The sequence below is a fragment of the Somniosus microcephalus genome, chromosome 22 (assembly GCF_052327205.1).
Source record: "Somniosus microcephalus isolate GS21.2 chromosome 22, FLI_Smic_1.0, whole genome shotgun sequence".
Classification (NCBI taxonomy): Eukaryota; Metazoa; Chordata; class Chondrichthyes; order Squaliformes; family Somniosidae; genus Somniosus; species Somniosus microcephalus.
In genome coordinates, this window is record NC_141008.1 from 40713827 (window position 1) to 40727188 (window position 13362).

The following is a 13362-nucleotide window of genomic DNA, read 5'->3' on the forward strand; positions in this document are numbered from 1 at the left end:
GCAAACACATTGGAGGACATTGTCGGAAAATGTTACATTTGTCTAGAATGCCGCCCATCAAATGTCAAAGAGCCCATGATACCTCACTGTATCCCAGACAGGCCCCGGCAGGTCGCGGCAACGGATCTGTTCACATGGAACAACGAAGACTACATAGTGACTGTTGAAACATAGAAACATAGAGATAGGAACAGGAGTAGGCCATTCGGCCCTTCGAGCCTGCTCCGCCATTCAATGAGATCATGGCTGATCTTCGTCTGAGATCATAGCTGATCTTACCAGTTCAGTACCCCGTCCCCGCCTTTTCTCCGTAACCCTTAATCCCCTTAGCCTTCAGAAATATATCCAATTCTCTCTTGAAAATATTTATTGAATTAGCCTTCACAGCCCTCTGTGGCAGGGAATTCCACAGGCTCACCACTCTTTGAGTGAAGAAATTCTTCCTCATCTCTGTTTTAAATGATTTGCCCGCTATTTTTAGACTGTGGCCCCTGGTTCTGTGCTCCCCGGCCATTGGAAACATTCTCTCTGAATTCAGCCTGTCCAGGCCTGCCATAATTTTATATGTTTCGATGAGATCCCCTCTCAATCTTCTAAACTCCAGTGAGTACAAGCCCAAACTATTTAATCTCTCTTCGTAGGTCATTCCCGCCATTCCAGGTATCAGCCTGGTGAATCGCCGTTGCACTCTTTCCATGGCAAGAACATCCTTCCGCAGATGGGGCGACCAAAACTGTACACAATACTCCAGATGCGGTCTCACCAGCACCTTGTACAGCTGTAGTAAGGTATCCCTATTCCTATACTCGAACCCCCTTGATATGAAGGCCAACATACCATTTGCCTTCTTGATCGCCTGTTGCACCTGCATGCTCTCCTTCAGTGACTGGTGCACAAGAACACCCAGGTCCCTCTGCACTTCCCCATCTCCCAATCTATTGCCATTTAGATAATAATCTACCCTCCTGTTTTTACCCCCAAAGTGGATAACCTCGCATTTATCCACATTATAGTGCATCTGCCACGTATCCGCCCATTCCCCCAACCTGTCCAAATCGCACTGTAGCCTCCTGACATCCTCATCAGAGCCCACCCCTCCTCCTAGTTTAGTGTCGTCAGCGAATTTGGAAATATTGCATCCAATTCCCTGATCCAGATCATTTATATATATTGTGAACAGCTGGGGTCCCAGGACAGATCCTTGCGGCACCCCGCTGGTCACTGCCTGCCACTCCGAAAACGAGCCGTTTATTCCAACTCTCTGTTTTCTATCCGCCAGCCAGTTCTCTATCCACGTTAATACTTTGCCCCCAATCCCATGAGCCTTAATTTTGCATGATAATCTTTTGTGTGGAACCTTATCGAAGGCTTTCTGGAAGTCAAGGTACACCACATCCACTGGCTCTCCCCCATCTATTTTACCAGTTACTTCCTCAAAAAATTCCAGCAGATTAGTCAAACACGATTTACCCTTTGTAAATCCATGTTGACTCTGTCCGATCCTTTCCCCATTTGTCAAGTGCTCCGCTATTTTATCCTTAATAATGGACTCTAGCATTTTGCCCACAACCGATGTAAGGCTTACTGGTCTATAATTCCCTGCTTTCTCTCTACCCCCCTTTTTAAATATTGGGGTAACATTAGCTACCCTCCAATCCACGGGTACTGTTCCCGAGTCAATGGAGTTCCGGAAGATGATCCTTAGAGCATCTGCTATCTCCAGGGCCACCTCCTTAAGTACCCTAGGATGTAGTTTATCAGGCCCCGGGGATTTGTCGGCCTTCAGTCCCCTCAACTTACCCAACACCATATCCCTAGAGATACTAATTTCTGTCAGCTCCTCCCTCTCATTAGTCCCTATGTTTGCCGATATTCCTGGGAGGTTATTTGTGTCCTCCTTTGTGAATACAGAACCAAAGTATGAGTTTAATTGGTCTGCCATTTCCTTATTCTCCATTATATATTCTCCCGAATCGGACTGCAAGGGACCGACTTGGGATTTTACCAGTCTTTTCCTCCTGATATACCGATAAAAGCTTTTGCAGTCTGTCTTTATGTTTGCTGCAAGTTTACTTTCGTATTCTATTTTCCCCTTCCTGATTAATCCCTTTGTCCTCTTTTGCTGTATCTTGTACTGCCCCCAATCTTCCGGTCTGGTGCTTTTTTTTGCCAGTTGATATGCCCTTTTTTTTGATTTTATGCTGTCCCTAATTTCCCTCGTTATCCACGGTTGAGTCACCTTTTTAGGTTTATTTTTATGCCAAACCGGTATAAACATGTTCTGGAATTCTTCCATTCTATCTTTGAATGCTTGCCATTGTCTCTCCACTGTCAATCCCCCCAGAAACACCACCCAATCAATCTTACCCAATTCCCGTCTCATACCCTCGTAATTCCCTTTATTTAAGTTCTGGACCTTAGTCTCTGATTCAATTTCCTCACTCTCCATCTCGACTGAGAGCTCGATCATATTATGATCGCTCTGACCCAAGGGGCCTCGTACAAGAAGATTGCTGATAAGTCCCTTCTCATTGCACAATACCCAGTCTAAAATGGCCTGATCTCGAGTCGGCTCCTCGACATATTGGTCCAGATAACCGTCCCGAAAACATTCCAGGAATTCCTCCTCCTCAGAATTTTTACTAATTTGGGTAGTCCAATCAATATGTAAATTAAAGTCACCCATGATGACAGCTGTGCTCTTATCGCACGCTTCTCTAATTTCCCTTTTTATGCCTTCCCTCACCTCCATATTACTATTTGGAGGCCTATATATCACACCCACTAACGTTTTCCTCCCCTTGCTATTTCTCATTTCTACCCATACAGATTCCGTTTCATCCGAGTTAATATCCTTCCTTTCCATTGCATTAATCCCCTCCTTTACCAGCAATGCTACCCCACCTCCCCTACCTTTTTGCCGATTACTACAGCAGATTTTTTGAACTGGACAAGCTTCACAGCACCACATCTGTAGCTGTGATCCACAAGCTAAAGGCAGCCTTTGCCAGGCATGGCATGGGAGAGACTTTAGTCTTAAACAATGGCCCCAATACAAATCAAAAGAGTTTGAGTCGTTTGCCAAGGCATGGGATTTCACACATGTCACATCAAGCCCACATTACCCTCAAAGTAATGGCCTTGCTGAAAAAACTGTCCAGATTGCAAAAACACTCATGGACAAAGCCAAAGCCAAAGCGGACAAAAGAGACCCCTACATCAGTCTCCTTGAGTACCGCAACACTCCGGTTGACAACTTCAAGTCACCAGCACAGCTGTTGATGAGCCGCAGACTTCGCTCAATCCTTCCAAGCACCAACCAGCAGCTGCAGCCAGAGGTCGTCAGCTGCAAGCAAGTGCATGCAAAACGTGTACAGAGACAGCATCACCAAAAGAGATACTATGACAGGTCAGCTAAACTACTGCCGCCGCTGCACAATGGAGGATCCGTCAGAATCCAGGAGCATGACTACTGGAAGCCAGCAGTCGTCATCCAGCCAGCTGACACTGAGCGATCGTATCACGTCCACACCCCAGAAGGACAGGTGTACCGCCGCAATCGCAGGCACCTCCTCAACACCAAGGAACAACACCGTCATTCCGACGAGAGGATCAGTTCAACAGAGTGTGATGAACAGTGCAATACACAAAACACATCATACTTACCTGAATCTAAACCTGAACCTGAATTGTTGACTGATTCAGGAGCATGCTCAGTTTCATACCATACAAGGTCGGGACGAGAGGTCAAGCCTAGAGTTATCCTTGACTTGTGAACTGTCAAGGGTGTAGGCGGATCGCTGCCCTAAAAAAAACTGTACATCTTTATTGAAATGTTGAGATGTTTTCAGTGCTAGTTAAATGCTGTGTTTACTTATATGTTTATGCTACCGAGAACATTATGTAGAAGAAAGGTTTAAAAGTAATGCATAACATTTTTCTTTTAAAAGAAAGGGGATGTAACATTTGCATATTGAATTATCATTGGCCTGCAGGCATCTGTAAGGAATACCTATTATATTCACATGTGATCACATGCTGAGTTGTCATTGGCCTGCAGGCATCTGTAAGGACTACTATTGTTTTGAAGACCCAGGCTAGGGGTCCTAATGCCATGCTTCCCCCACGGATGCTGTATGAGTAAGATCACAGACCTAATGCTTAATAAAAGAGTTAAACTGTAATACTCCGTCCTGCAAGTTATTATTTTTGTACAAAGTGTGCAAAACAAGACAGTAGTGACTTTGAAATAACAGCTCTGTTGGCCAAGCGTCCCATCTCACAGTCTTAAACAGGATTTCACTTTTGTGGTCTCCCAGGCACAGGGTGACTTGTGTTTCGCAGCAGCAGCAAGAAGCAAGCCTTTTTTTTGTTGAAAAAGTCTAAATCAGATTAGATTTGAAAAACTTAGCTTGAGTTGTGAGCCCATGCTGGGGGAGTTAGTCAATTGAATCTTTATTATTTATCATAAATGGGGTCTGTAGGAAAATTGATTGTTCTTACTGTGAACACTGTTCACTTGTAGTTGTTCTAAAATCTCCTGTAAAGAGAAGAGAACTGAAATGGTGGCATGTGGGAGATTATAGCCTGCACACCGTTCCCTAGCCACTGACTCCATCCCTCTCCCTAGCATCTGTCTGAGGCTGAACCAGACTGTTCGCAACCTTGGTGTGATATTTGACCCTGAAATGAGCTTCCGACCACATATTCATGACATAACTAAGACCACCTATTTCCACCTCCATAACATTGCCCATCTCCGCCCCTGCCTCAGTTCATCCGCTGCTGAAACCCTCATCCATGCCTTTGTTACCTCTAGACTTAACTATTCCAACGCACTCCTGGCTGGCCTCCCACATTCCACCCAACGTAAACTTGAGGTCATCCAAAACTCAGCTGCCCATGTCCTAACTCGCACCAAGTCCTGTTCACCCATCACCCCTGTGCTCGCTGACCTACATTGGCTCCCAGTTAAGCAACGCCTTGATTTCAAAATTCTCATCCTTGTTTTCAAATCCCTCCATGGCCTTGCCCCTCCCTATCACTGTAATCTCCTTCAGCCCCACAACCACCCCAGATACCTGCGCTCCTCTAATTCTGCCCTCTTGAGCATTCCTGATTATAATTGCTCAACCATCGGTGGCCGAGCCTTCAGCTGCCTCGGCCCTAAGCTCTGGAACTCCCTCCCTAAACCTCTCTGCCTCTCTCTCCTCCTTTAAGACGCTCCTTAAAACCTACCTCTTTGATCAAGCTTTTGGTCATCTGCCCTAATTTCTTATGTGGCTCGGTGTTAATTTTTTGTTCTCCTGTTTCACTATGTTAAAGGCTCTATATAAATACAAGTTGTTGTTGTTGCACACTGTGTGAGGGATCTTTGTAATGGACCCTGAGTTATGCATGCTATAGTTTAACTAGCTATTAAGCAAAAAAGGATGCATTCTGGTTTACAAGGGACACAAGGTCCGCTTACTGGCAACACTGATCTCGAGAAAATATCTAACACAAAAACTGTGACAACTTTGTTTTTGATTATTTTTTTACTTAGGAGTGCCCCTGCTTTACGTACTGTTCCCAATCAAGATAGTGGACAGGTGATTCTTTTTCCTGAGCCAATTCCTAGCCACTATGCCACCAGCTTTAGAGAGGTGCACGACCAGCACAGAGCTACTTTTACCCTGATTCTATCTCAAGTGAAGCATCTTCCTTTAAATCCCAGCTAAGATCAGAAACTCCCCACATGCAGAATTATGGTCATGAAGCCCAACTGTTTTGTAAAAACCAGAAAATAACTACAACTACTTTCAGTCTGTCTATCTGTTTATCTAGAATTTAAAAAACATTGTGTTCCTGTTTTTTGAGATCTGATTGGTCAATTGCTTCAGTGATGTTAACAGAAAGATACATTTGCATGGCACTGTCCAGCCATTCTGTGACCTCACAAATGGGCAGGGTGTGAATTAAGCCCATTCGGAGCATGACTCTGGGGCAATTGCAAATTCCCACATTTTCTGACTAAAGTCACCTTTTTAAGTTAAGTACTTTAATGGGATAAAAGCTAAGCAAATAAAGAGAGGATAAGGAATCACCAAGGTCTTTTTCAACCCAATGACCTCATAATCAGAAACAACTGCTTTAAACAATATGCCACAAAATGAAGTTTAAACAAGGACAAAGCTGAAAAGAATTGGAACAACCTCTGCAGCAAGAACACCTAAGTTGAGCTTCTTTTGCATTTTTGGAATTAGCAACATTCATGTTGCATTCCAATAGGTGTTATCTTTTCAAGCATTTCATAATTACTGCATTTTGCATCCCGTCCTGGCTACTTTCCATTTGTAGTATTGATTGGTGTAGACTATTGTAGGTGTTGCAGATTTAGTATATACTAGTTGATCTCCTGTGGTCCACATGGTAAGTCAAAACTTATGGTCACTCTCTTACCTGTCTCAGTTGTCTTTGCGTTGCTGTTTCTCCCCTTCTGTTTCTGTCTTTCCTTCTCTTCTGCTTCACTCCAAACTCCCCTTAATTCTTTCTGCTTCTCTTTGTTTTGCTTGCTGCTTCCTCCTCACCCTGCCCCACATTTTGCTCCCATTGTGTCCCCTACTATTTCACCTTCCCACTGCTCATTCCACTTCCCATTACCCCCTCACTTCTATCACTACCCATTATCAACACCTGCCATTCACCTCACCCTTTACACTCCGTCCACACTGCTCCACTCCAACTCCATCCCTCCAAGGGCAGGTGGCAAGAGGCCACCTCATCCTCAACCAGTCCCCTCCTTCCCATATCATCTTCCTCTCCCTTCTAATGGTTTCCCCCAAAAAGGCCTTTCTGCTCATCTCCCTATTGTGTTTTTTCTCGCTCCCTCTGTCTTACAGATGTAAGTGAATAACATTGACCTTTTCTAACTGTCTACAAAACACAGATGTGATGATCAGTTGGCTTCAAGAGTCAACTGGTATTTTTGTTTGAAAATTGAAGTAGCTTATCACCCCCCGCACCAGGTGACCAAAGATCAGGAGCGTAGGACTGAAATGCAACCAAAAATTGAGGAGCAGCCCCTTCAAGTAGTGGAAGAGGGGCTGCAACCTCTCGCACTACGTATATGTGGAACACGGACTCCTCCAGGCTGCAGAAAAGGCAGGAGGCCTGGGAGTCCATGATCCGACTTAAAACATTATTGCATGGGACTGCCCCGTGCAACACCATCCAGGCCAAGTCCCCAATAGATAAAAGGAGGACTCCTACATAGAGAGCCCTCCACTGGGGACCCCCGCCTCTCCCGGACAGCAAGATGGTGCGCCAAGGCGTGTCCGGACGGCAGACGAGGATGACAAAGTGGGGGGTGTGCAAGAGCAGCCCGTACAGGAATCTCCTCCATGCAGAATGAAAAGGTACGAGGGGATTTCCCGGAGACGGCTCAAGTTGTGAGGTGTCAGCTGCTGAGGGGGGGTTTCGGGGCCGGGCACCGATGAGGCATTCCGTCTGAACGGGGGTCAGTTCGGATGGGATCGCCCCACCTGCTCCAGCCTCCTCGACACACCTAGTGGAGTCAGGGCCCAGTGCCACTTTTAGTGACTTGATGGCTTTGGCTGGGAGCTGGAATGACCCTAGTCTCTGTCTCTCAGATGTAAGCAATAATTAGTTGACCTTTCTGATCTTTTAATTGCCAGTTAAGTTGAATCAGTCAGTAATCCAATTAACAAAAGTGCCCCCTTTTAAAGGGGGCCCAAACAATAAGCTCCAAATTATAGAAAAAAATACTTAGCAAATTAAAACATTATATTTTCCATGTCGACTATGCACTCCAGTCCCTCTGGTGCCCATCGGTTGTGGAAGACCTCAAGTGTACAGATGGACACCGTGTGCTCCCTCTCCAGGGACACCCGGGCATGGTTGACTTTTTCTAACTGTGAAGGAAACAAGTGGATAATTAGTTGGCTTCAAAATTCAATTGCTGTTTTTTTACACTATAAATAAGCACAATATAAATTTATTTTCAAACTTTTTAGAATTTGTCCATTTTTTTTGTTCGAAATTATTTTTTAAGAAAAGCTAAAGTAGTAAGTGCGAGAATCTTAAACAAATTTCAATTCTTTCTGCTGGCTGAATGGTCCTGATGCATCCTGGGAAATTAGGCAGATGCTCAGACTGCACAAGCCAAACTTAACTTGCAGTCACGGCTCAACTTGCCCAGGGTTTTGAGGGAGGCCGAGGTCTTCAAATAAAAAACTTCAATGAAGGCATCAAAAGACGATTCAGTGGATACAATTAGTTATGTCATTGTGAAAAAATGTGAACTTTTGATTTTGTTTGGCCTATGAAAATGTTTTCTGAAAACATTTTGAATGAATTATGGGAACCTGCTGGCCATTTGTACAATCACAGGGTGATATACTTTCACTAAAATAATTGCTATTGTGTGCCAAATGGAATGATGCCTTCTAACATTGAACATTGAAAGTACCTATCACAAGTCCACCTACAGGAATAACAGGTACTGTGGCTACTTCTGCAATAGTTTTCAATGAAACACACACCTCATGAGAAAACTTAATTTATGATTGGTATTTAACATTGAGATTTTAAAAAAATCATTCAGGAGTACACATATTTTGCAAAGTTGCCATGCAGCAAGTACATAGACTCTACAGCACAGAAACAAGCCATGCAGCCCTACTGGTCTATGCCAGTGTTTATGCTCCACACAAGCCTTCTCCCACCTCTCCCTCTCACCCTATCAGTATATCCTTCTATTCCTTTCTCCCTCGTATGTTTGTCCAGCTTCTCCTTAAATGATTCTATGCTTTTGGCCTCAACTACTCCCTGTGGTAACGAGTTACACATTCTCATCACTCTCTGGGTAAAGAAGTTTTCCTGAATTTCTTGTTGGATTTATTGGTGACTATCATTTATAGCCCCTAGTTCTGGTCTCCCCCACAAGTGGAAACATCATCTCTACGTCTACTCTCTGAAACCCTTTCCTAATTTTAAAGACCTCTATCAGGTCACCTCTCTGCCTTCTCTCTTCTAGAGAAAAGAGCCCCAGCCTGCTCAATCTTTCCTGATAGTTATAATCTCTCTCTGTTGTGGTATCATCCTTGTAAATCTTTTTGTACCTTCGCCAGTACCACTACATCCTTTTTATAATATGGAGACCAGAACAGTGCACAGTATTCCAAGGAAGGAAAGTTGTGTGACATTAATTCAGGGAAACAAAGTTCACTGTGGCGGTGGGAGGAGGCGGGAGGAAGAAGCCAGCAATGGATCAAACTGTACTGCTGCAGCTTGCACAAGACTAATTATATTATCTGGGATCACTGCTTCGGAAAGATCTTAAAAATTGTTTTCAATTGTAAAAGGGAAATTTTCAATTAAAAAAAATAAAAAATAAAAATGTAGAACGGGGGGGTGGGGATGGAAAGTACTTGTGCCAATGACCCCAGCACTGTGGGGTCATTGGCACGATTGCGCATATGTTCAGCATGGCAATTTGTATGGGTTGGCTCCACCAATTCCCTCAGTGAAGTGTGACTATTGGAGAAGCTGTGTATGCTGCTACATGTTCTGGTCATGTCACGTGTTCTAGTCATGCTCCAGTATTACGCTATTCTGGGTAGCAGTTCAGAAAGCCGCAGGGAATATAATGGGCCTCATGTAGATCTGTGCCTTCTGGGCTTACACACCAAGAGGTGAACCACCCTTCCCCCACAACATATAGGCAAGCACAACTGTCATTACTAGCTAGAAGATGCAGCATCCCTTGCTGTGATGAAGTGCAATCCTCTTCACAGCAAACATACAACAACTTGTATTTATGTAGCATTTTTAACATAGAGGTGCTTCATAGAAGCGTACTCCAAGAAAAATTGACACTGAGCCAAAGAAGGAGATATTAGGAGGGGTGACCAAAACCTTGGTCGAAGAGGTGGGTTTTAAAGAGAGCTGTAAAGAAGGAGAGGGGGAGAGCTTTAAGGAGGGAATTCCAGAGCTTAGAGCCTAGGTCACTGAAGGCATTGCCACCAATGATGGGGCGAATGGAGTGGAACATGCACAAGAGGCTAGAGTCAGAGGAACACTGAGTTCTTGTTAGGTTGTAGGGCTGGAGAAGGCTAAAGAGATAGGGGGTGAGGCCATGAAGGGATCAGAACACAAGGATGAGAGTTGGGGCATTGGACGACCAGGAGCCAATGTACAGACTCCACCTGGAAATCGAGGTACCAGGCTAACCTCTCTATTTCTAAAACCGATTCTCAAATTTCACATGACCGAGGCACTTTTCATACACTCCCAGATCATTGCCCAAAAAGATCAGAACAAAAACATAAACTAGTAAATCCCACCCAATGTCCCACAAATGTTAACTATCCAATCTTTCAAAAGCCTTCAAAGCAGGAGCTGGATTCTCCTTCATGATCCCACTGGGACTGCCACTGACCACTCTTCTGCCGGATCTCTGGTGGATTTTCCTTCCTTCCGCATGTGTGACCATAATTTTCTGGAGTTGCCACAGGAAAGGTCGGCCCTGGAAAACAGCAGTAACGTCCCCGAAGAGTGTTCAGGGTGGAACATTAGAAGCTTAGGAGATACAAGAGAGGAAAGTTCAGAGAACTAATGACCATAGTAGATAGTGAATGTTTACGTTAATGCCATACTTTGTTACATTTGAAAATATCAGTTTGAGAGATTGAGTTTTGAGATATTAGACTATAGATTTTTGATATAAGCAAGGCAGAACTCGGGAGATGCAGTATTAATTTCTGCTACACTCAATAATGTGAGCAGCATAATACAAAATCACTTATCCTGATACCTATCTGCCAATAGTTACAAATTTTAAATTAAGAAATTATGGCTCAAAGATTTCATGTTATGTTTTTTAAAAATACAATTGTATGAATATGTACAATTGTAGAAATACATGAAACTACTAGGAGATTTGGTAAACAGTTGATGATTTGACAGACCTGTGAACTAGTCTGACTGCATATTTTTAATTGAGAAATAAATTACTTAATATAAATTAGGAGTTAACAAAGAAAAAAATGGGTTTGTGGCAATAGGTATGAAAGTTCACAGAAATTACCGCTCGGGTTCATTCATATCTTTGAACAGGTTGTCAATTTTTAACTCCAGTTTTTAAAATAAGTATTTTTTATATAATGTGAAGGCATTAGTTGAGTGTCAGCCAGTGGCTCAGTTGGTAGCACCCTCACCTCTGAGCCAGAAAGTTGTGGGTTCAAGTCCCACTCCAGAGACTTGAGCACAAAAATCTAGGCTGACACTCCAGTGCAGTGCTGAGGGAACGCTGTACTGTCGGAGGTGCTGTCTTTCGGATGAGACGTTAAACCGAGGCCCCGTGTGCTCTCTCAGGTGGACGTAAAAGATCCCGTGGGACTATTTCGAAGAAGAGCAGGGAAGGTATCCGTGGTGTCCTGGTTAATATTTATCCCTCAATCAACATAACGAAAACAGATTATCTGGTCATTTATCACATTGCTGTTTGTGGGGCCTTGCTGAGTGCAAAATTGGCTGCCGCATTTCCTACATTACAACAGTGACTGCACTTCAAAAGTACTTCATTGGTTGTAAAGCGCTTTGGGATGTCTGGTGGTCGCGAAAGGTGTTATATAAATGCAAGTCTTTCTTTCTTTAACATTGTCAATTGATTTTCATCAGCACCAATCAGAAACCCACCTACTCCTTAGCTCCAGTTTTAAACTGGATGAAAGGGCTTTCTAGTGCAAATAAAAACCTCAGGCACAGAAATATCAATCCCTTTTTCGCTGTAGTTTGCTACACAGAATTGAGAACTGGTCCAGGCAGCGGGCGGTCGTTCAGCCCGACTGCCTGCCTCTCTTCCGCGGTCACGTTCGCGCCCGGGTGGCCCTGGAGATGGAGCAGGCGGCGTCTGCCGGCACGCCCAAGGCCTTCCACCAGGGAGTCCAGAACCAGGGGGTCACAGTCTAAGGATAAGGGGTAAGCTATTTAGGACAGAGATGAGGAGGAATTTCTTCACCCAGAGAGTGGTGAACCTGTGGAATTCTCTACCACAGAAGGCAGTGGAGGCCAATTCATTAAATATATTTCTTAGGGCTAAAGGGATTAAGGGATATGGGGAGAAGGCAGGGACAGGGTACTGAATTTGGATGATCAGCCATGATCTCATTGAATGACAGAGCAGGCTCAAGGGGCTGAATGGCCTACTCCTGCTCCTATCTTCTATGTTTCTATCATCGCCCCGGCAACCAAATTTTAATTTAATTTAAGTTTCATGTATTAACTTTGGTTACAGTCTCATGTGTTTACACTGAAAGAGTACACAGAATGAATTGAGTAAAGACATTGAGCAATGTATGGGTGGCACCAACTGGCTGTGCCAGCTCAGGGTGAAGTCAAGCCCACCTCCCTTGTCCCGCCCACACTCAGGCGCCACTCTGATGACGCCGGCCGGAGAGAGGCGGGATGACGCTGCCTGTTGACGTCGACAATGCCCCTCCTGGCCAATCAAAGCGCGCTACGTCTCGGGCTCAGCGGCAGGCAGAGGGGAAGATGTCGGCGCCCATCCTGAAAGTGGCGACCCCGAAATGGGAGAAAGCGGCGAGAGGGAGCGTCTGCCTGCTCGGGGTGCTGCTATCGGTGTACGCCTACCATGTGGAGAGCGCCCGGGGCGGCGACCCCGGCTATGTGGCCATGTGCGACCTCAGCGAGCGGATGAGCTGCACCAAGGTGTTCGGCTCGAGGTGAGTTGGCACTGACTTTGTGGTGGTTGTGGTGGTGGTGGTGAGAGAGATGGGAAGGGGCAGCCGGCCTTGGCAGGTACAGGCCTTCCCTCCCCATTGTGGAGCCGCTCGGGGCAACCGGGGCTGTGGAGGAGAGTGTGTGGGGATCGGCCGCCCAGCGCATCGCTCCCAGTCTGCTCCCCATTCATACACAGTGCATTGAAACAGATGCTGCACAGCTGTAGGGAGGGGTTGTTGCCAATCCCAAGCCAAGGGTTTGACAGGTCGGGGGAAATGAAAATGGGTAACGCGATGTTGTCAGGAGCTAAAAGTGCTTTTTTGCTGGAGGAGATGGTGGAAATGCTACAGACTGCAGTGCTGTCTCTGAGATGTCAGTAAAGTATGACGGTGGGCATGTGAAATGTTTGTCCTGTACCTGCTTGAATTGTGAAATATACCCAACAGTATAGGTTTTATCTTTCTAAACTTGGGTTGTGTCTGGAGAGAGTATTTTGAGCTTTATCGCACTAGGGCGACGTACTGGTGGTTAGTGATCTGACACTAGTGGTGAAAACAATTTGAGGTGTTGAATGAATGATGAGTCTCGCAAGATCTATTTTTGCCCAACATTAAACTT

General features: G+C 44.9%; 1 protein-coding gene across 1 annotated transcript in view; it reads left to right on the plus strand.

Annotated features, from left to right (window-relative positions):
• The first annotated feature begins 12472 nt into the window (after positions 1–12472).
• LOC147102194 (vitamin K epoxide reductase complex subunit 1-like protein 1) overlaps positions 12473–13362 on the plus strand; it is a 52071-nt gene continuing 51181 nt past the window's right edge. Inside the window, exon 1 of the mRNA XM_085964490.1 lies at positions 12473–12746. Coding sequence (XP_085820616.1) covers positions 12556–12746 — 191 coding nt within the window. The 5' untranslated portion in view covers positions 12473–12555. The remainder of the gene's footprint in view (positions 12747–13362) is intronic.